The sequence below is a fragment of the Dipodomys merriami genome, unplaced genomic scaffold (genome assembly GCF_024711535.1).
Source record: "Dipodomys merriami isolate MVZ:Mamm:240054 unplaced genomic scaffold, mDipMer1.0.p SCAF_850, whole genome shotgun sequence".
In the NCBI taxonomy this organism is placed as follows: Eukaryota; Metazoa; Chordata; class Mammalia; order Rodentia; family Heteromyidae; genus Dipodomys; species Dipodomys merriami.
In genome coordinates, this window is record NW_027206458.1 from 128,942 (window position 1) to 151,446 (window position 22,505).

The following is a 22,505-nucleotide window of genomic DNA, read 5'->3' on the forward strand; positions in this document are numbered from 1 at the left end:
ACATATCAACTAAAAGAGTTAAAAGCTAACAATCTCTTCTTTTTCCTGTCCTTTGTATTTGCATTTGCTCAACCCAAATAAGGACTGAAATTAAATCGCAAAATGAAACAAACTTCCATCTCTAGGCAGGAGTCTAGGCAGAGAGAGGCCATTCACCTTTCTATAACTTCTTCCATTTATTTGCAAGACCATACTTTCTCTAATGCAGTCATTTGTTTTTCTCATGTTGGCTCTCAGAGATGTGGCTGAGGTCACTTCACAGCCAAAAGTTTGTAAGGGAATTTAGGATACAGGCTATTACTATTTCTTAGGGAAATTTAAGTAATCCACAACTAGTATAAATCACTGATTAGTGTGGTCATAAATTATTACTGGGAAAAATTTAATGTAAATATTTATCCCTAATGTATCCTACTTCGGTGCAATTATTTCCTCCTATCTACTATAGAAAAGTTCTGATTACAGGACTACAGTTGACTATCTTAGTCATTTTTTATAAAACTGCTAATTATGTTTGACAGACACTATCATAATTAACAAACTAGTTATTAATTATCTTTCTTCAGCTACTAAAATCAAATGCACTGAACATATTAATTAACATCATTAATGAATTCTTCTGTTGTGTTATCTTATTGGCTGACATTATGTATCTTTATCTTAATTGTCTCAAGGCCTTTTGCTTGCTAGGTAGGTGCTCTACAATTTTGTCCCTACGAGTCCACAAAGGGGACTGCAATCCCTTTGTGCTTCCTGCGTAGCTGAGATTATGGGTATATGTCACCACCCCTGGCTTGTTGATTGGCATGGAGTCTTACTTTTGGTCTACACTGGCCTTAAACTGTGGTCCTCTGATCTCTGCCTCCCAAATAGGGAGGGATTATAGTCATGGCCCAACATAACCACCTAAATATACCTTATAATTCACACTTGATAATGACATATTCTTTCAATATTTATATGACTAAAAGCATGTCTACTTCATCCTTATTTCTGAAAAGTATTCCCAATGTGTAAAAAAAATTCAGATGTTGCCTGTGGCCTTCTCATCTGTATTGCTTCAAAGAAATCCATGATCATCTTTGTCAATACACATGGTGTGCTTCCTACTAATTTTCTGTTTGTAAGATTTTCTCTGTATTCCTAGTTATAAATTAACAATGTGTCTTGTAGTTCTTTTCATGCTCTTATGGCTGGGGCTGGTAGAACTTTGTTGGTCTCTGGGTTTGGAGTTCATGAGATTTGGAAATTTTTCAATCACTGATTCTTTAAAGTCAGTATCACCTCTCCACCTTCACCTGAAGCTCTCCCATGTAGCAAAATTTATGTCTTACAGTCTGTCTTCCCTGTTTTACTTTGGATATCTCATTATCTCTAATTTCACTAACATTATTCTGCAGTGTCTATCTTGGCATTAATCTTATCCAATGTATTTTTCACCTCAGAGAGTCTGGTAGTCTTCATCACCAGAAGTATGATTTTGATAGTTCTTTACATCTCTATTTCTATTTTACATGTTCAGTCTTCATTATAACTTCTTGTATGTATGGAGTATAGCTATTAAAACTAGTTTAATGTCCATTTTCATTTATTTATCTGGATCAATTCTAGATCAATTTGATTGGATTTCTTTCCATTATGAGTTGTATTTCCTTGCTTTCCTACCAAGGCTGATTTTTGGCGGCGGGGAGGAGTAGTCAGGGAAACTACTAGGTTTCAAACTTAAGAATCTCATGCTTGCTAGGCAGGTGCTTTACCACTTGAGCCACATCTCCAGCTCCTTCCCCACCCACCTTTTTTATGTTTTAGTTAATTTTTAAACAGATTTCTTGTTTTATCCTGGGTGGGGCTTGGATCATAATGCTTTTAATTATGCTCCCTTATAGCTGAGATTACAGACATACGTCACTGCTGTTTTGTTTATTCAGATGGAAACTCACTGACTTTTTGTCTGGAAATTTAAATTCCAGTTCAATTTCCAGTTAAAAAGTTAAATTCCAGTCTTCTAGATTTCTGCCTCTTGAGAAGCTTGGGTTACAAGCTTGCACTACCATGCCTGGCACTTGCCCGATGACTTGTTTTTGCTGGATGCCATATGTAAATTTAACCTTGTTTGTATTCTTTGTATTTTTGTATTTGTATAAATATTTTTGGGTTTTGTTCTCAGATGTGGTTAGGTTACCAGGAAACAGTTTGATCTTGTCTATTTTTTGCTTTTTAAGTTTGTAGGTAAAACAGGAGGTAATTTGACTCACTGTCAAAGGCAAAACCTTTGGAATATTCCTCTTGATGCTTCTGGTATTGAGATGTATTATCATAGCTGGTGGGAACAACTGGAACAGAACTCCTGGTTCTATGAGACTTAAAGTCTGTACTCATACTCCTCTTATCACTACCTAGTAATACTGAAATTCTTCAATTGTGGAGAAATAATGTATTAGAAACAGGTTTCACAACACTGAAATACTAGAAATGTTACAAACTCAAATGCCTACCTCAAGGGATAAATTCACACAATTGATTGACGTAGTAGTTTAAAACAATGCTGAAGAGTTTTATGTATCAACATGGAAAGATATGAAAGTTAAATGGTAGTTAAATAGAAAAAAAAAGAAACTTGCTAGATAAAACACCAAATACCATTCACATAAAGTTAAAAAAAAAAAACCACAGGAAAAATTCCATTAATTGTGTACAGATTTAGTAATAGGTAGGTATTACTCAAGATACTATGGCAAAAACAGTAACAGTAACAACAAAAAGAAAACAAAACCAAAAGCAGCCCCATAATTTCAATACTGTTACAACCAAGGTTTTCTTGTTCTTCATAATAAATGTCTAATTTGAAGACAAGGCAAGAAAGAGGATTTTTGCTCCTTTCAGCCTAAGACCTGGACTGGAAGAAGTTCAGCCTCTGGAGTAGCTAAGATTACAGTATAACCCAATGAGATTGGGAGGATATCAGTGCAAGGCCAGCCTGGACAGAAAAGTTGAAGAAGACTTCATCTCAACAAAAGAAGCCAAGTTGAGTAGTATGTGATTATCATCCCAGCTACCACAGAAAGCATGAAATGGGTGTATTTTCCTCTAGGCTTAAGCATGGGCAGTATGCAAGATCCTATCTCAAAAACAACCAGTGCAAAGATGGGCTGTGTGCATGGCTGTGCAGTTAAGCATCTGCATAGCAAGCTTAAGTCACTGAGTTCAAACTCCAGCACTTCCCCAGTGCTGTAGCCAGAGACAGGTGAGCAATGAGTCACTCACCGGCCAGCTCTGAGATGTTTCTCTAAGAAGCACAAATGTCTTCTCCACTCTAATTTTGTTTACCACAAAGCAAATCACATGTCCACTCCTGGGCATAGGGTAAATATTATTTTACCTCATGCCTAGACGGAAAAGAACAAGAATTTGTGGACAGCTCTACCAATTACCTTGAAATAATACACAGATTGGAAAGTGGGCACCAAATTCATGAGGGAAGGAAGGAGAGTAAGAATGGAATCAGGAGTAGTAGACTTGGGCTGGGAAGATGGCTCAGTGGTAGAGTGCTTGCCTTGCATGCATAAGGCCCTGGGTTCGATTCCTCAGCACCACATAAACAGAAAAAGCCGGAAGTGGCACTGTGGCTCAAGTGGTAGAGCCCTAGCCTTGAGCTGAAGAGCTGAGGGACAGTGCCCAGGCCCAGAATTCAGGCCCCATGACCAAAAAAAAAAAAAAAAAAGTAGTAGACTGTATACACTGGTTTTATCACCCTTCAGTTTCCTTATTATCTTAAAAAGAAGCTTGTAAACATTTACGTATCATGTACACACAAATGTAGTTTTAATCTCACAAAAATAAAAAATACACTGTTCTTATAACCTGAAATAGAATTCATTTGCACAATTTAATTTAAAATTTTAACTAATTTCTTAAGTCAAAAATGGTTTATTATGTGAGTTATGGTACTATATAAAGGAATATCAATCTGTCCTGTTTCAATAAAAACTTTCCATTCTTGGCAAATAAAATACAATTTTTTAATGAATACTAAGTAAAACAAAGCAAATTTCCCCATTTGTCCAACTAACAGTCATATCATATAGTCTATTCACAAAGTCCAGTGATATCTTATTAAAACTGAAGCAGACAGAGCCTAGAAAGAACATTCAATATAACACAATATTAGAATATTCATCATTAAAATGTGTAAGTCTTAGGTGGGACAGAGGCAAAAGCCAAGGGACTGTGGCTCTCGCCTAGCTACATAGTAAATTGTGCATCTCTACTAATAGTTATTTTAATGTATATGGTTAAAATTTAAGATACTGACATTACCTTCAGAAAATAAAGTATGTGAACAATACTAAGGTAATTTAATGTCTATGAATTTTATAGATTGGCTTAATAATGAAAAGACAAAGGGTTTGTCTTGTTGTTCTATGACTCTTATATAGAACCAAAATGAAATTAGATGCATGAAACTGGAAACTTACCCGTTCGTTTATTTCTGTCAACATAGCAATACTTCAACTCATAGTCTTTTAATAAATCATGAACTTCCTGAAAGAAATAAAACCATGAATTCAATAAATACATGAACTCAGTAGGTGAAACAGCTCTATCAGTCTAACATAATGACCATCGTCACCACCACATACATGTGAAAAGGAACTCTTCCACACAACCCTCAGTACTTATCTAAAGACATTGAAGGCTACCATTGAAGGCAAAAGCCTTCCTTTCAAAATGTGCCTTCCAATTCGGTCCCTGCATAGAACCACAGCCTCTATCTCCTGAGTGCACCAGGTACTGACTCCCCTGTACCTACTCAGCCTTCATCTGGCCTGCCAGGAAGACATCACCAGAGTCCCCACACGGCCTCAAACACAGCTCATAGGTAGTGCTTCATGATGCTTTTCTGAAATTTTCCCACAGAATGTGACCTCACTCTCCTTATGCGAACAAGAGATGTAACTTTATACCTCTTACGGAAATTTATTTCAATTTCTGCATACTAGCTATAGAGGTTTTAACAGTAATTTACCTATAAATACTTGTAGCACAAACATGGAGAATAAATATATGTTATATAAATTAGAGATTTTAACTTAGAAAGTTCCAGTTATAAAAACAACTAATAGCCACCAAAGCATACTATACAGTTAAATCTATTTTCCTGTGGCTCCTTACAGTACTTGAGTAGAGGGACTTTATTTTATGTATTTAAATACTACCTGTATCACTTTGCATATGGAAGACATTCAAATATATATCAAGGTAAATATAAATTGTGGCCCTAATTATTTTTTTCACAATCTAGAACAAATACAAAGGAATCAGAGAATCCCTTAAGCGGACATTCTAACCCAATGCTGGATAGTTACAGCGAACCTACTCTATGTAAGTAATGAATGAGTTAGATATGGTGGTACACACTTGTAACTGTAGCTACTGAAGAGGCAGAGATTAGGAGACTTGTGGTCTGGGGCCAGTCTTGGGCAAAAACAAAAGACCTTGTCAAAAAAAAAAAAAAAGACTGAAAGCAAACAAGGCTGGAAGCATGGCTCAAGTTCAAAATTCTGGTACCTGTAAGTGGGGTAGTACTGGTGGCTCACATTTGTAATCCTAGCTACTCAGGAAGCTGAGGCCTGAGGATCACAGTTTGGGGCAGCCCAAGCAGGAATATCTGTGAGACTCTTTATCTCTAATTAACCACCAAAAAATTGGAAGTGGCTGGGCACCGGTGGCTCACACCTATAATCCTAGCGACTCAGGAAGCTGGGATCTAAGAGAGTGGTTTGAAGCCAGCCTGGGCAGAAAAGTCCCCATGAGACTCTTATCTCCATAAATTAACCACTCAAACGCCAGAAGTGGTGCTGTGGATCATGTGTTAGAGCACTACCCTTGAGCACAAAGAGGGTCAGGGACAGCACCCAAGCCCTGAGTTCAAGCCCCAAACTGACAAGGAGAAAACGAAACAAAACAAAAAACAACTGGGTAGAACACTAATCTTGAGCACAAAAGCTCAAGTAGAGTGGCCAGGCTCTGAAATCAAGCCTTACCACCACTACCACCAAGAACAACAACAACAAAACTCTGGTACTGTCAAAGAATAAAAGAAAAAAAGAGAATAAGCTAATTATACATAGTTGCTAATATATAAAGTATATAGTATGGTAAGTATATGTAAAAGACTTAATTCCATAATGCTAATTCTTATTACTGTTATGGCTATCATACTGACAGCTAACTAGCTGTCAGTTGGAAGTAAGCATTGAACTCTATTTTTTTCATTAAGTCTGGCCAGAAACTTGCTGAGTGAGGACTAGGCCAATCACTGGGGCTCTAGGAGCTTACTGTCCCTGTGCCATACTGCCTTACTTGTTCCTGTGCAGTGGGACACTGTCATTAACGGTTGCCAAAACTCGGTAACTGTTGTTATAGTTACCCAGTTACAACAGTAACTCTTCATAATAAGTAACCATAAGAGCAACCTAGAAATGGAAAACAGGAGGACAGCTGAGAAATATTTTCCCTTTTAATCCAGTAGAAGAGGAAAACAGAAGTGATGAAACAGGCAAAACATAAAGCTGGGTGAAGAAAAGATAATCAGGCCTCATACAAAAGATAATAAAACATTACTTATTTATAAGCTATATGAGAGGTGTTTAAAAATAGTTGGACACAGCAGCCCATACCTGTAATAAAAAAAAAAAGTGTTAGAGGTAGAAATGTAGAGGATTATAGATCAAGGCCTGTTTGGGCAAAAAGTTGCAGGGACTCCATGTCAACTGATAAAAAGCTGAACACTGTACTACACATCTGTCATCCCAGCTATGCAGGAAATACAAATAGGAGATTTGTGGTCCAGGCCACCCTGGGAAAAAAGGAAGACCCGTTCTGAAAAATAACTGAAGAAGAAAGGGAGTTACCTGTATTGCAAAGCATGAGGCAATGAGTTCAAACTCCATTATCACCAAATATATTTATATATAGAGAAAAAGATATATGTATGTACATACATAAACATATGCATATATATGTATATACACATATATGTATCAATTTTTTTGAAATACTGTTTGCTGGACCACATAGTATAATGATCAATGTACACGTTAGTCTATAACTTACTATCATTTACTATCACAATCTTTGTGCTGTATGCTTCAACATTTTCTTAGACTTATAAAAAGATATACTGTATTCTTCATTAAGAAAAATAATTTCAATTGTGTAACATAGACACTGTGCCAGCTGACTAACTTAATACTTTATAGAGAAGGTTTTATTTGAAGGGATCGAGTATTTTCTTTTGCTTGCACAGAATCTGATCTTTCACTGGTGAACAGCTGTCAAACGCTAGATAAAGAAAACCCGATACTGCTCTTCACATGATCACAGAACTGTAAACAAATGGCATGCTCTCTGCTTGATTGGCTGAGGCAAAGCTTCAAAGCTCCTTAGAAAACATTCACATTTCTAATCATAGCTTTTCTATGCATCAGACACGGGGTACAGAGCTTGTCAACTGAGAAACCTTACCACGTCCTGCAAAGAAAAACCTAATTACTTTTCTCTATGCCCTGGTTGTTTTGACCCAGGCAAAAGTGGGTCACCCCTCAATTTGAGCCCTGGTAAGTTGGCCAATTAAAAACTTAAAACCTGAAAGAGAGTTCTAATAACCATCTGCCAAAATTCTGCTGTGCTCTGCCACACAGACCTGAAAGAACTAAAACTACAGCTTCCTACTCTGCATCTAGCTTTATGACATTTCTAATGAATTATAAATGACCTTTTCCTTTGTAATGCTGGAGATGAAAGCCAGGGCCTCATGCACGCTAGACACTCTTCGACTGACCCATACCGTCAGTTCACAATCTTATTTTTAAGCAGAACTTTTGATAGATACACTTCTGTCCTCTGATCAGCAATTTCATTTACAAATTTCTGAGGCCAAGAGTGATTTATCAAAATTGGTATTACTAATTGACATTAGTAAAAGTCTTCTAGATCTGATGAGCTCTCGCTCCCTAGTGTTACATGAAAGCCTTTGCTCACATAAAATGCTTTTTGAAGAGAAGATAAACTGCTTTGGGCTCAAAGCACCCCAAATCCCACCAAAGTTAGAAGTATTGTTCTAGCTGGTCTGGACTTCTTCCTACATGAAACTCGACCCTTTTTATGCACTAGAACCACACACTGTTTTCTAAGTCACTGACTTGCTTTTGTTTCAGTTCTTCTAAGAAAGTCTTTCACAGGTTAACAGTCTACTTTTAAACCCTGAAGGAAACAAATAGAGTGTTAAATTTGGGTGATTTGCTAATATGAAAAGATCATCTGTCAAATGAAGTATGGGACATAATATCATAACCACACAGCCAGCCAGAAAGCCGAGGACTCCAGGCTTAAGGACACTGACCTGCTCCTTCTGATCCCTGCCTACCTTCCCCTTTCTGTAGGTATTACCCACCCCTAACCCTCCACCCTCCATCACCAAGGAAGGTGTGGTTTTTCTAGTTCTTGTTTTGAGCCTTTGTAAAAATGGTATTTTGCTTTTCTATACCTTTGTTTCTATATTGAGTATCATGTTTCTAACATTTGGTTTGTTTCCAGGTTGTTTGCTTCTTAGCTTTTATAAAACTGCATCATGTTCTTGTAGGCACTGCATACATATCTACTGGTATTATACTCAAGGAGTCTTCATGGAGTGAGGTCCCTGGGCTGCATGCATGCAACTGGCTGGCTTTGTGGAGAAAAGACAATGTTTTTGGCAGGATGAGGTGACATACATGCACCTGCTAATCCACCTCCTTTCCTATAGTTTTAGCAGATAAGAAGGTTTTGTCAACTTCATGGTCTCACTGTGTTCTGAAGTTGTCATCTGTTGACTAACCAGGAAGGGCAGCATGCTGGCTGGCTGTACATGCCTGCTGAGCTGCACTACCCAGTTATTCAATCACAACCACAGCTGGGTATTTGTGAGAGGCTATTTTGTTCAAATAAGGAAAATTGCCTTTGATAAGGTGGGTGGACATTCCCCAGTCAGTTACAGCAAATTCTAAGATATCCTGCTAAAGAAATTCTGCTGTAAGGCTACAGCATTCATATCTGCCTAAGTTTCCAGGCTGCTGCCATGCCCTTTGGACTTAGCAGTGAGAGAGGGGGGGGGAGGGAGAGGGAGAGGGAGAGGGAGAGAGGGAGAGAGGGAGAGAGGGAGAGAGGGAGAGAGGGAGAGAGGGAGAGAGGGAGAGAGGGAGAGAGGGAGAGCGAGAGCGAGAGTGAGAGAGAGAGAGAGAGAGTGAGAGAGAGAGTGAGAGAGAGATCTACTCTGTTTCTGTGAAAGGAACCTGTCTAGAATAGACATATGAGAGAGAGGGGGGGAGGGGGAGGGGGGAAAGAGAGAGAGAGAGAGAGAGAGAGAGAGAGAGAGAGAGCTACTCTGTTTCTGTGAAAGGAACCTGTCTATTCTAGACAGATGCTTATTTGCCATTTACTTGTTCTCCTGGGAAACATTTATGTATCTCTATTGTCTGTTTTTCCATTCTAGTGCTCTTTTTTACTTATGTGAAGATTTTAAAAACAAATTCTGAATACTAGCCCCCTGCCATTAGTAGTATTACAAATGTTATTTCCCTAGTATGTAGTCTGTCATATTTATTTGTGAAACTTTCCAGAGATGGTTCATATTTTTATGAAGTCATATGTATCAATTTTTTGCCATAAAATTTGTGGGGTTTTTTTTGTCAGTTGTGGAGCTTGAACTCTGGGCCTGGGCACGGTCCCTCAGCTCTTCAGCTCAAGGTGAGCATTCTACCCCTTGGGCCACAACACCACTTTTGGTTTTCTGGTGGTTTACTGGAGACAAGCGTCTCACGGACTTTCCTGCCAAGACTGGCTTTGAACCACGATTCTCAGTTCTCAGACTCCTGAGTAGCCAGGATTACAGGCATGAGCTACCAGCACCCAGCTGGGTTTATGTCTTTCTTTTATAATATATATATTTTTATTGTAAAGACACTGTACAGACCGGTACCAGTTACATGAATAAGGTAATGAGTCCCTTTCCTATCAAGCATTGTTACCCCCTCCTTATTTTTCCCCTACCATCCTTTTCTCCCCACCTCCTCAACTCCTCCCCCCCCCAAGTTGTAAAGTTCATTTTCAACATCGTACCTTGTACATCTCATTGTTACAATGGGTCAATCTGTATCCTTATTTCAGCATTTTGTTATTTCCCTTCCCCTCTTCAAATTAGAAAAATGTATATATAAGATGTAGGGCACCAGAATCAACTACAGTAAAACAGGGGTTACACCATGGGGGAAGAACATACAAAAGAAACGAAAAAAATCACATAGTACATTATAAGTACATTAAAAATAACAGCAAGAAAGATAAAACCTTGTGCCCCTATCTTGGGGCTCATTTCACTTAGCATCATCTTATATGGTCATATGTACATAGCTTTTGACCTTTTCTGCTTGTCCTAGACTTACACTAACTATTGCAGATAAGGGAAACCATGGGACCTATGTTTCTTTGGGCCTGGCTTACTTCACTTAATATAATTTTTTCCAGGCCTTTCCATTTCCTAACAAATGGGGGATGTCATTCTTTCTGATGGAGGCATCGAATTCCATTACACACACACCCACACACACACACCACATGTGTGTGTATATTTGTATGTATGTGTGTATATGTGTGTATACACACACACTTCTACATTTTCTTGATCTGTTCATCTACTGAGGGGCATCTAGGTTGGTTCCCTATCTTAGCTATGGTGAATAATGCTGTGATAAGCATAGCTGTGCTGGTAGCTATAGTATGGCCTTGTTTGTGATTGTTTGAATAAATGCCCAAACGTGGGATTGCTGGGTCATAGGGGAGCTCTATGTGTGGTCTTTTGAGGAGCCTCCATACAGCTTTCCAAAGTGGTTAAACAAGTTTATACTCCCACCAATAATGCACATCCCCTCCAGCATCTGTTGTTATTAGATTTCTTGATTATAGCCATTCTAACTGGTGGAATCTGAATGTTGTTTTGAGTTGCATTTCTTTTATGGCTAGAGACGTTGAGCATTTCTTCATGGCCATTCTTATTTCCTCTTCAGAGAAATTTCTCTTTAAGTCTTTAGCCCATTTATTAATCGGGTGGTTGTTTCTTTGAGGATTTGTTTTGGGGGATTTAATTTTTTGAGTTCCAGGTATATTTTAGATATGAGACCCTTGTCCATTGTATGGCTAGTGGATATCTCTCAATCCATGAGCTTTCTATTGAGCTTTCTAGCTATGTCCTGGGTTTATGTCTTAAGAAGTCCTTTCCTCACCAAAAATGTGTTGCCTAAATCTCTTATTTGCTAATAGACTGAAGTTTTCTTCATTTTAGTTCTAAGTCAGTTTGGAAGAAAGAAATCTTTATTTACCTAAGTTCATAAATGCATTATTGTTTCTTGAGGAAAGCTGTGGTGTGTGTGTGTGTGTGTGTGTGTGTGTGTGTGTGTGTGTGTGTGTGTGTGTCTGTGTCTGTGTCTGTGTCTATGTGTCAGTATGAACTCAAGGCCTTGGCATTGTACCTTAAATTTGTCACTCAAAACTCATGCTCTACTACTTGAGCCACAACTCCTTTCTGGCTTTTTTTGGTGGTTAATTGGAGATGAGACTCACAGACATTTTTGCCTAGGCTGGCTTCAAAACCCAAGTTTCATCCTCAAATTTCATCCTCCTGAGTAGCTTGGATTACAGATGTGAGCCCCCAGTTCCCAGGAGGAAGGATGTCTTAGGCCAGGGGATGGTGGCTCATGCCTATAATCTTAGGTATTCAGGAGACTGAGATCTGAGGATCACAGTTTGAAGCCAGCCTGGGCAGAAAAGTCCATGAGATTTTTATCTCCAGTAACTACTCAGAAAAAGCCAGAAGTGCAGTAGGGTCCTAGCCTTGAGCACAAAGAGGCTCAGGGACAGTGCCCAGACCCTGAGTTTAAGCCCCAGGACCAGCAAAAAAGAAAGAAAAAAATCACACAAATAACAAACACCATTAACACTTACACTACAATTCATCTTTAAAGAATTTGTCTAAATTCCTCTAGGTACATCAATTTCCTAACATCCTTCTTTTATTGGAGAACCATTCATTGCTGAATGAATGGCTGTATTACACATGGACAAACTGAACATTTGGTCCATTGGTCTACTTGTGTACTCCTTTTTAGTAGTATTGCATGGTATAAATTGTTATAGCTTAGTGGAGCACCAGTGACTCATACCTACATCCCTAGCTACTCAGGAGGCTGAGATCTAAGGATCACAGCCAGCCAGGGCAGAAAAGTCCCTATGAAACTCTTATCTCCAATAAACTGCTCAAAAAAGCTGGACATGGCACTGTGGCTCAAGTGGTAGTGTGGTAGCCTTGAACACAAAGAGGATCAAGGACAGCGACCAAACCCTGAGTTCAAGCCCCAGGACCAGATAATAATAATAATAATAGTTATAGCTTAGAGAAAATTTTGAATCTGGTAGTGTAAATCCATTTTGGGGGGATTATTTGAAGCCCTCTACCTTTTCTGCATAGATTTTTAGAATCAGTATATCAGTTCCCATGAGAAAAACCTGCTAAGACTTTGAGTGGTTTATGCTAAAGTATGGGTCTGTCTTAAAGGCCTGGCCCCAGCTGGAGTATGCAGTTTGAAGCCAGCCCAGGTAGACAAATCCATGAGACTCTTACCTCTAAGTAACCAGCAAAATGCCAGAACTGGAGGCATGCTCAAGCAATAGAGCACCAGTAGAGAGCACAAATTCTGAGAGTGGTCCAGCGTTCAAGCCTTAGTATCAGCACTAAATAAATACAGGGAGGGAGGTGGGATGGGGGGGTGGAACCCTTTCCTTAAATGTGTGAAGAAATTAATGACTTGTTTCCTAGACTGGTGACTGTGGAAAATAGTATATTTAGAAAAGGGAGACTCGGTAAGCATCACCTTATCCAAATAACTAAGGTCAGTATCCCAGTGCTAAGTCCTGTTGGTGTCAGAATCACAGTGGGGTCAGATAGGTACTTTGTGGCATTCTCCCCCAAAACCATAGCACTAATCTTATCATGAAGGAGTAAAAAAGTGCTATAAATCAAACCAAGGACCACTGTAGAATATACCTGATCTTTGATCCTAGTCATGAATGAAAGAAAGGCTGAGAAACTGTCTGAGAGGGAGACAAAGGGAACAAGATAAAAACTGAATAAAGTATCATGTATTAGATCCTGGTACAAAAAAGAACCTAAGTGAAAAGACTAATGAAATCCAAATAAAAGCTTGTGGTTTAGTTAATAGTAGTAAGACAACATCAATGTCACAGTTTTGAACAACATATATTGATTATGCAAGCTATAACATTACAAGAAACTGGGTAGGTAATACACGATAAGTGTATGTTTGATCTTTGAAAGTTTTTGTGAAGCTAAACCCCTTTCCAAAATAAAAAGCTTATTTGAAAAGAGGACACGGGGCCATTAGAAGCAGCTCTTCCTGCCCAGATCTAAAACAATGGAGGTACCAATGTAAGAACAGTGACAACTGTGGTTCCCCATGATCACCACAAGAGCTGAGAAACAACCCTCACCTACTGTAGTCACAGCTGTCATAATGCTGTAGCACAATGCATTACACATATTCATGGTAATGCTAGGGTAAATATGCCTGCATCTCCCCCACATAAAAGTGTAGCATATGTAATTTTGTATGGCCCTTGATATTTGCTAATAATAGCAAATAACTATGTTACTGCTAACATAGTTATTTAGTTACTGCACTTTTAATCATTCTTTGCACTTATAAAAAGGGGTTACTGGTGTGTGTTACCTACGTGTGTTATGCCAGCAACAGCCTCAGTCATCTTGTGTCCTCTGTCTCTTTGCTTCATCAAGAAGCCACCGCCCAGGTCTGTGTGAGCGCACGGCTTGATCCTCCCAGACCTCCGAATCGCCTAACAGCCCTCACAACATAACGCTCAAGTGGTAGAGTGCCAGCCTTGAGCAAAGAAGCCAAATGAGAGCATGAAGCCCCGAGTTCAATTCCAATACTGGCACAAAAATAAAACAAACAAGAACTACCTCTGTCAAGAAGTGGCAATGGCTGTCTTCAAGGTGACCACATCCTATCTGTGTGCTCAAACAGTTCAGGGAAAGAAAAATTCTCTGAGCTGTACTGACCATGCCTGGTATATTTGAAATGCTTTCAAAAGTTAAAGCTTCCTAAATGGAAAAGAAAATGGGATGGAGGGGGGGGAGGGCGAAGTCACACTACTCAATGTATATATGTAAAAATTAAAGTAAGAAACTTGATGTGACTGAGAAGGGCGGGGGGAGAATGGTGGAAAGGTGCCTCTGATCAAGATGTACATGGTGGGTGGTAAGCCTTTACTATAACCATCTAAAGACTAAATTGCTTTAAAACTCAAAGCTTTTGAGATTCACATGCTCTTGTTTACAGCAAGTACTTTTAGTTCAGGTTGCAAAAAAGAACCTTAACAAGTCAGGGAAGTGGAGACCAATTTGGAATCCAAGAAAGTGGTTAAACTGGTAGGATAACTGACGTTCTAAAGTTCAGAAAAGAAAGGCAAGCTGATGACTAACAGCACCTCTCACCCATTGTAGGCAGAAGGAGCCGGTACAATGGAGTATGGGTAGGGAGGGTAGTGTGGGGGGTAGGGCGGGTAGAGTGGGTAGGGATAGGTTGGACAGAGTGGAGGTAGGTGGGTAGGGACAATAGAGTTGGGGCAGGATAGGGTGGATAGAGTTCGGGTAGGGAGGTGAGAATGGAACAGAAATAAAGATTTCAAAGGAAGCTTCAAATACCCAAAGAAAATGCGCAGACCCAGGGCAGAGGGAATTAGGTTCACAAAATACAGGCAATTATGGTGAATAAAAACAACACAAAGCACAATGTGACTGGCTAAGCTTTGGAGGTGAGAGAAACTTTTTTTCCAAGAAATAGTGTGAAGAAAACCAGATGGCACAATGGATACTGTTCTTAATGTTTTAAAGGGAAACATCCTTTAAATGAAATATTACACTGTAACTCTTTGAAAATCGGTTTTGTTTGCTTAGAGCTTTGGGGCTCTGATTTTGTCACTATTGTTCCTTGCTTAGAATACTGAGAACATGGTGTTTATCAGGATGTCTTTCCCTGCACTTGCTCTGCTACTGCTCTCAGCAATGTTCTTCTGTAAGGTTTCAGTCTAACATTTTCACCTAAGAGCTAATTCCTAAGTAACTTATTTGTGTGTTTGAGTCAGGGTCTCCCAATATAACCCAGGCTGGCCGTGAACTCATGATCCTGAGTCACTGGCAAGCACTACCTGCCAGACCCAGAACTTGAAGGGTCAGTCTTCAATTCCTGTGTGGCAAGAAACAACATATCTTGGAAATGAAGGTGCCTAGTTTATACTACCGTCTAGATGGAGCATCATCCACATGTGCAAAAGTTTCTTATGAAAACTTCTCTCAAGAAGCAGCTTTGAGGGCCAGGGTACTGTGGCTCATCTTTATAATCCCAGTTCCTTAGGAGGTTGAGATTGAGAGAACTATAGGGGTCAGCAGGAGCAAAAGTTAGCAAGATCTCCCTTTCAACAAATAATCTGGGTGGAGAGGCATCAATCTGTTATGCCAGCTTTACTAGAGGCCATAGGTAGGAGATTCAAGGTCCCAGGCTAGCCCAGGGAAGAACACAAGACTCTATCCGGAAAAAAAAAACAAATAATAATAGTAATACATAGCAAGCAAGTGGTACCACTCTTGCTTATCAAGTGCAAGCCTCTGCATTCAAATGCCAGGCACCCCCTCCCAACACACACACACACACACACACACAGCTTTGAAACTTTGAGGCTGACTGCTATAATCTTTGCAGTCAGGAGACTGAGACAGATTTCAAATAGAGAGCAAGCCTCAGCTACCTATGAGACTTTCAGTATAATAATTTCTTAAAAAAAAAAAAAAGCAGTGCTTTGGGTCTGCTCATGTGGTCTACACTCATGATGTCCTGAAGTGGTGATCAGAATTCCATTGTCCTGCAAGAGCGCTTTTCAATCCAGGGTCTGTGACCCTCTAGTGAGATCTGCAAAGGATCCCAAACTCTTGAACTTATGTGCGGATTTTGGTGTCCCTATGAATACTAGCACTTTTCTGGTGAGAGGTTTAACAGCGCCCAAGGCTACAGACAGTTAGCTGACTGATTGTAGGTGAATGGATGAGCTCAAAGCCGAAAACTAACACAGGCTTACACTGCAAAAAGTATTCATCCACAAAGCAGTGCTGAGAGCCTGCCACCCATCAGGCGTATGAACAGAAGAGCAGCACTTCAGAACGAAGTAGGTGTGCCACATCTCTCTTGGAACCACATGTCAGGTTCTAGGTTAAACACTAGTGACACAAAGGTAAACAGGACATGGTCTCTGCCCTTTCATCACTTAACAGTACAGCATGGGCAGGGAGGAACTGCAGGTATAAAGCAGCATGAGCTAAGAACCTGAGCTTTGAAATCACACACACATTAGTTCTCTACCACTAATTAGCCAAATGATCCTTGGAATGTGTCAGTGTTAATTTTTAGTTTCTGCTTCCCTATGAATAAAGTAGGAGTAAGAAACTCTGATTATACAGCTTTAATGAGAATTAAATATACACAAAGCTCTAAGTACAATGCTTGACAAAAAAAACTAAGACGATGATGATGATGATGATGATGATGATGATGATGATGATGATGATGATGATGATGATGATTAGAGTAAGAGCAGCATGAGTGTAGTGGGTGGTAGAGGGGCTAGACTACTTGGGCCTTGGGTCTCTAGCAGCAGAGGAGCATAGATACAAGGTTTCCCAATGCCTGTGTACTCCAAACCTACTTATAAGGGGAGGGCAGCAGCAGGGCCAAGGCCTAGCACAATCCTTCTAAAGGGTGTCCTGGCACCTGCCTGCCCATGCCCATACCTCTTGCCATCCCCAGTTCCAAACAGAGGAAGGTGGCTCAGTGGTAGAGCGCTTGCCTTGCATGCATGAGGCCCTGGGTTCGATTCCTCAGCACCACACAAGCAGAAAAAGCTGGAAGTGGCGCTGTGGCTCAAGTGGTAGAGTGCTAGCCTTGAGCTGAAGAGCTGAGGGACAGCGCCCAGGCCCAGAGTTCAGGCCCCACGACCGGACGCAAATAAACAAACAAACAAAAAAAAAAAAACTAGTGATTTGCAAGATCTTACATTGTAAGTCAGAGAAGAAAACAGTACAGGTTCTGTGTTGCTGGGTAGATGCTGGGTCAAGAATTTAAATTTTAAGGAAATATTTTATATAGTCAATATTACTAAGACATTTATAACACAGAAAATTGATGAAGAGGACACCTTATAGTATAATATAGTATAGTATAGTATAGTATAGTATAGGGTGTTTCAAATGTGCTACAATGCACTCTTGAATGAAAATGTTCTACCTTCCTTCCAATACTGAGAGTACATATTTATCTCTTTTGTTTTGTTCTGTTAAAAAAGAGTCCCAATATACAAAAACCAGGATGTTCTCAAACTCTTAACCCTCCTACCTCTACTTCCTGAGCCCAAGGATTACAGGTATGAGCCACCATGCCCAGTGGTTATATATTTTTACTACAGTCCTTTATTACGTAGGATACATAAGACCTGACTTAAATGAGACAATAAGGGAACCAGGGGCTTGGGTAGACAAGTTCCAGAGGCGGCTAAGCTGAATAGGCTGTAACTCCAGCCAGCTTCTCACAGTCACCCCCACCCCAGCCAGTCCTCTTTTGGGTACTTGCTGCAACCAGGGCTGTGTGTGTTTGCATTCATATCCAGAGAGGGGGGAATCATTTATCTTAGCAACCAAACAAAATTCCTGGGCGTCTCTGTTCTATATTACCCTAGGCTGCACAATTCCTGTGGCCTGGGCACCACCACATGCCGACTGGCTCAGGGCCAGTACTGCCCATTTTTAAACCAACTCCTCAGGCAAACAGAGAGGAAAATTCACCCAAATCATAGAGATGCTAAATAACCAGGGAAGGTAAGTCCTTAGGGAAAATGGGTTGCTATTAAGAAAGGTGGAGGAAGAAAGGAGATTGGGTGGGTGACAGTATCTGGGTGCCAGCAAGAAAGTCATCAGAGAGACAGTTCAAAGTTTAAATCTACTGGCTACCCACAATTCCCTTTAGCTCATGGGCTTAAGGAGACAAGGGGAGCGGTTTGATAACCCAGAAGAGCTTAGTGGAACAGAGCTTAATGGATGGAACTTTGACCTTTGACAAAGGAAGCAGTAAGCCTGCAGCGGGGAGCTGGGTGGACACAACTCCAGTCTCACTCTCTGACTGCTGAGCTCCATGGTGACTCTGGCCAAAGCCAACCAGGGGAGAAGACTTGGGATAGTGATAGGGACCCCTTTTCACAGCAAGTCTTCCATCAGACTCAATTTCATTTAATGCATCCCTAATCTTCTGAGTCTGATTTAAGAATTAATTCCCTTTAATTCCTTCTTCCTTGAGTTCTGTTGTGACATGGGTGTGCCTACCAAGGCCAGGAAGCCGGAGGGAGTCTGGGCTTCCACAAAGCTGATTAGATGCTGGTCACCTGTGATTAGTGTAATCTTACTTTCAGAAGCAATCATAATTTCAATAGACGTTAGAATGCTAACCTGCAAAAACTAAACACCACCATATTCTTTCTATGGAAAAGAGGTTACAACTCTAAAGACTCATTTCTATGTTGAGTCCCACTCATTAGCTGAAAAAAACAGTGTGTGGATTGTGTGAGCCTTCTTGGGCCAGGAATTAACGCACAGCATTGTGATGCTAACCACAAAGTACACTACTGCTTCTAGAATGGAGGGAGCATTTCCAACAACACTTTTCTGGAAATCCTGCCAAGACTACAACTTAGGGAGGCAGTAGTGCATTTCTCCAGCAGCTACCAAAGTCCTTATTACTTTAGAAATAGTGTAATGAGCCAGGCGCTGGTGGCTCACACCTAGCTGAGATCTGAGGATCTTGGTTCAAAGCCAGCCTGGGCAGGAAAGTCCTTGAGACTCTTATCTCCAATTAACCACCAGAAAACCAGAAGTGGCATGCTGTGGCATGCTGTGGCTCAAGTGGTAGAGCAAGCCCTGAGCTGAATTGCTGAGGGACAGCACCCAGGCCCAGAGTTCAAGCCCCATGACCAATAAAAGAAAGAAAGGAAAAAAGAAAGAAAGGAAGAAAGAAAGGAAGAAAGAAAGAAAGAAAGAAAGAAAGAAAGAAAGAAAGAAAGAAAGAAAGAAAGAGGAAACAGGCAGAATCCATAATTCAATTCTGCTTAATTACATTAGAAATGAAAATGTACTAGACAACTGTTAAGAAACATACCTATACTAACTTTTGGAAACGCAGTGGCATACCTTTTTGTACGTTTGGAAGTACAATGTATTCTTGAAGAAACAATAATTTCAAAATGAGAAAACATCTTAATACTGTCAGGAAGGAGTAGTAAATAATAGTTCTATTTTTCAAAGAAGCCATAATTATTGAATAAATTGTTAAGGAAAACAAGCAAAATAAAATAATCCCAAGTATTCAGTAGCAGAAGAGCAAGAGGATCAGTCTGAGGTATAAAGTTATTGAGACTTCATCTTAACTAACAAGCCAGTCATGTTGGTGTCTACTTCTCATCCCAGCTACATTAGAGGCCCTAGGTAGGATGACTCTACCTGAAAATAACTAAAAACAAGACAAATAAAGAAAATGCAAATCAAGACAACCCTGAGATACCATCTTATCCCAGGTAGACTGGCCAATATTCTGAATTCTGACAACAACAACAAATGCTGGCAGGGATGTGGAGATAAAGGAACCCTACAGCACTGCTTATGGGAATGTAAACTAGTACAACCATTCTGGAAAGCAGTCTGGATGTTCCTCAAAAAAACTAAACATAGACCGTCCCTACAACCCAACCATAGCACACCTAAGCATATCTACTCTGAGCATCATAAGCCAAGATGTGACAAGGACACCTGCACATCCATGTTCACTGCCACACTATTCACAATAGTCAAGATATGTAAACAACCCAGATGCTCCACAATAGATGAATGGATCCCAAAACCGTGGCACCTATGTAAGGAATTTTAAACAGCCATTAGAAAGAACAGAATAATGTCATTTGCATGGAAATGGATGGAACTAGAACAAATCATGTTATGTGAGGTAAGCCAAGACCAGAGAGACAAATGGCGCATGTTCTCCTTGATCTACGGAAGTTAGATTTAAAACACAACAGGATATGACAAATTATACAGGATTCTAGACACTCATAGGGAGACCAAAAGAGGATAGTTTCAGGAGAGAATCACAAAAGCCAATACCTAAGTGCCTCTTCATATGTATATAAAATAATATACATACTGAGACAAACTCCAAAGATAAGGAATCTTTTTGTTTTCTGATGACTCTGTATTCCTTACCTTATATATGGTGTATACATGTGCACATCTCAGGGAAGGTGGGGGAGGGCTCAGAATCAGTGAAAAAGTAGAGTAGTGAAGCCTATTGGCTGCACTGGACATGGATGAAAGTGAAGCACGCAATATGTGGGCAGAGATGGGAAGGAGGGAATGGGAGAGAAGAAGGGAACAGATGGTACTATGCAAATGGAAGGAAATGGACTTATTACCTAATGTGTTAAGGTAACCCACTGCATATCATCTCTAAAACAACAATAAAGTAATTTTTTTAAAAAAGGACTGAGCTCAAGGCCCTAAGCTAAAACTCAAAAAAGAAAAAAGTGTATTTTTAGTATACCACAGTTGGAGTACACAAAATATATGCAAAATTCTCATATACTTTGTGATTTTAGTTTTTAAAAAACAAACAATAAGTAGCTTTTAAAGCTAAGCTCAATCAGAGTTCCCTGTATTTGGTGGATTTTGAGTCTAAAAAGTGCTTAGTTGATGATATTCTATTTCAAATGGATCTCTGTTAAGTAATCATCAAGATTCTCATCACCTTGAAATAGAAGTTTCTAGTATTCACATGGAAAGAAGACCATGCTTTCTTTTTTTTTTTAATTTAATTTTATTTTATTTGTGAACATACTGTACAGAGGAGTTACAATTACATGGGCAGGATAATGCGTACATTTCTTACCAAGCATTGCAGCCTCCTCCTTTGTTTACCCTTCACATCCCTTCCCAGCCTCCCCCCTCCCCCCCAATCCCAATCCTTCTTCCCCCCCTTCCCCGCCCCCCCCCCCCCCCCCGCACCAACGTTGTAAAGCTTGTTTTGGACATGACAACTTGTACTTCTCATTGTTGCAACAGGTCCACCTGTATCCTTAAACAACTGGTTTTTCCCCATCTCCTCCACAAGTTATACTGACATCAAATATAGTGAAAGCAGGGGTTATACTGTGGGGGAGGGACATACAAAGCAACAAAGAGATAATCTTATAAATGCGTTAGAAACACATGCATGAAAGAAAAAAAACATTAAAATACACATCTAAGGGTTCATTTTCCTGACATCACATTATCTGACCTTTTCCGCTTGACTCATACATATACTAGATATTACAAATAAGGGAAACCATGGGACCTATGTTTCTTTGGACCTGGCTTACTTCACTTAATATAATTTTTTCCAAGTTTTTCCATTTCCTAACAAATGGGGCAATGTCATTCTTTCTGATGGAGGCATAGAATTCCATTGTGTATATATACCACATTTTCTTGATCCATTCATCTACTGAGGGGCATCTGGGTTGGTTCCAGATCTTAGCTATGGTAAATAATGCTGCAATAAACATAGTTGTGCTGGTAGCTTTAGTGTGGTCTTGTTTGTAAACATTTGGGTAAATGCCCAAAAGTGGGATTGCTGGGTCATAGGGGAGATCTATGTGAAGTCTTTTGAGGAACCTCCATACTGCTTTCCAAAGTGGTTGAACAAGTTTACATTCCCACCAACAATGAAGTAAGGTTCCTTTCTGTCCACATCCCCTCCAGCATCTGTTTTTGTTAGAGTTCTTGATTTTTGCCGTTCTAACTGGAGTGAGGTGATATCTCAATGTTGTTTTGATTTGCATTTCTTTTATGGCTAGGGATGTTGAACATTTCTTCATGTAAGACCATGCTTTCTTTCCTCTGCTGCTGGTCCTGGATGCTAGATCTCAGCACTCACAATCAGGTCTCTCAGGATTTCAAGCAAATAACACAACAAAACAACCATGAACACACATAAGCCCTGTGATAATCACTGAATGCGCACAGGAAGTAAATGCCCATTCCCCGACCGCCCGACCCTCGTCCGAAACTCTAACAACAATGATTCTGGAAGAGAAGCAAGTTAGAATATAGTAAAGTGCAACAACAAACAGATTAAGAAAGGGTGACTTGTACCCTAAGTACCTAATACTTTAACCAAAATTCTAGACTCAAAGTTACAAAAGACTGCACATAAGACAGACAGACAGACAGACACACACACACACACACACAT

General features: G+C 39.9%; 1 protein-coding gene across 1 annotated transcript in view; it reads right to left on the reverse strand.

The window, feature by feature from the left end:
- LOC138820277 (ribonucleoprotein PTB-binding 2-like) overlaps positions 1-22,505 on the reverse strand; it is a 74,444-nt gene that overhangs the window by 46,180 nt on the left and 5,759 nt on the right. Inside the window, exon 2 of the mRNA XM_070011971.1 lies at positions 4,476-4,542. Within this exon, the coding sequence (XP_069868072.1) occupies positions 4,476-4,542 (67 nt within the window). The remainder of the gene's footprint in view (positions 1-4,475; positions 4,543-22,505) is intronic.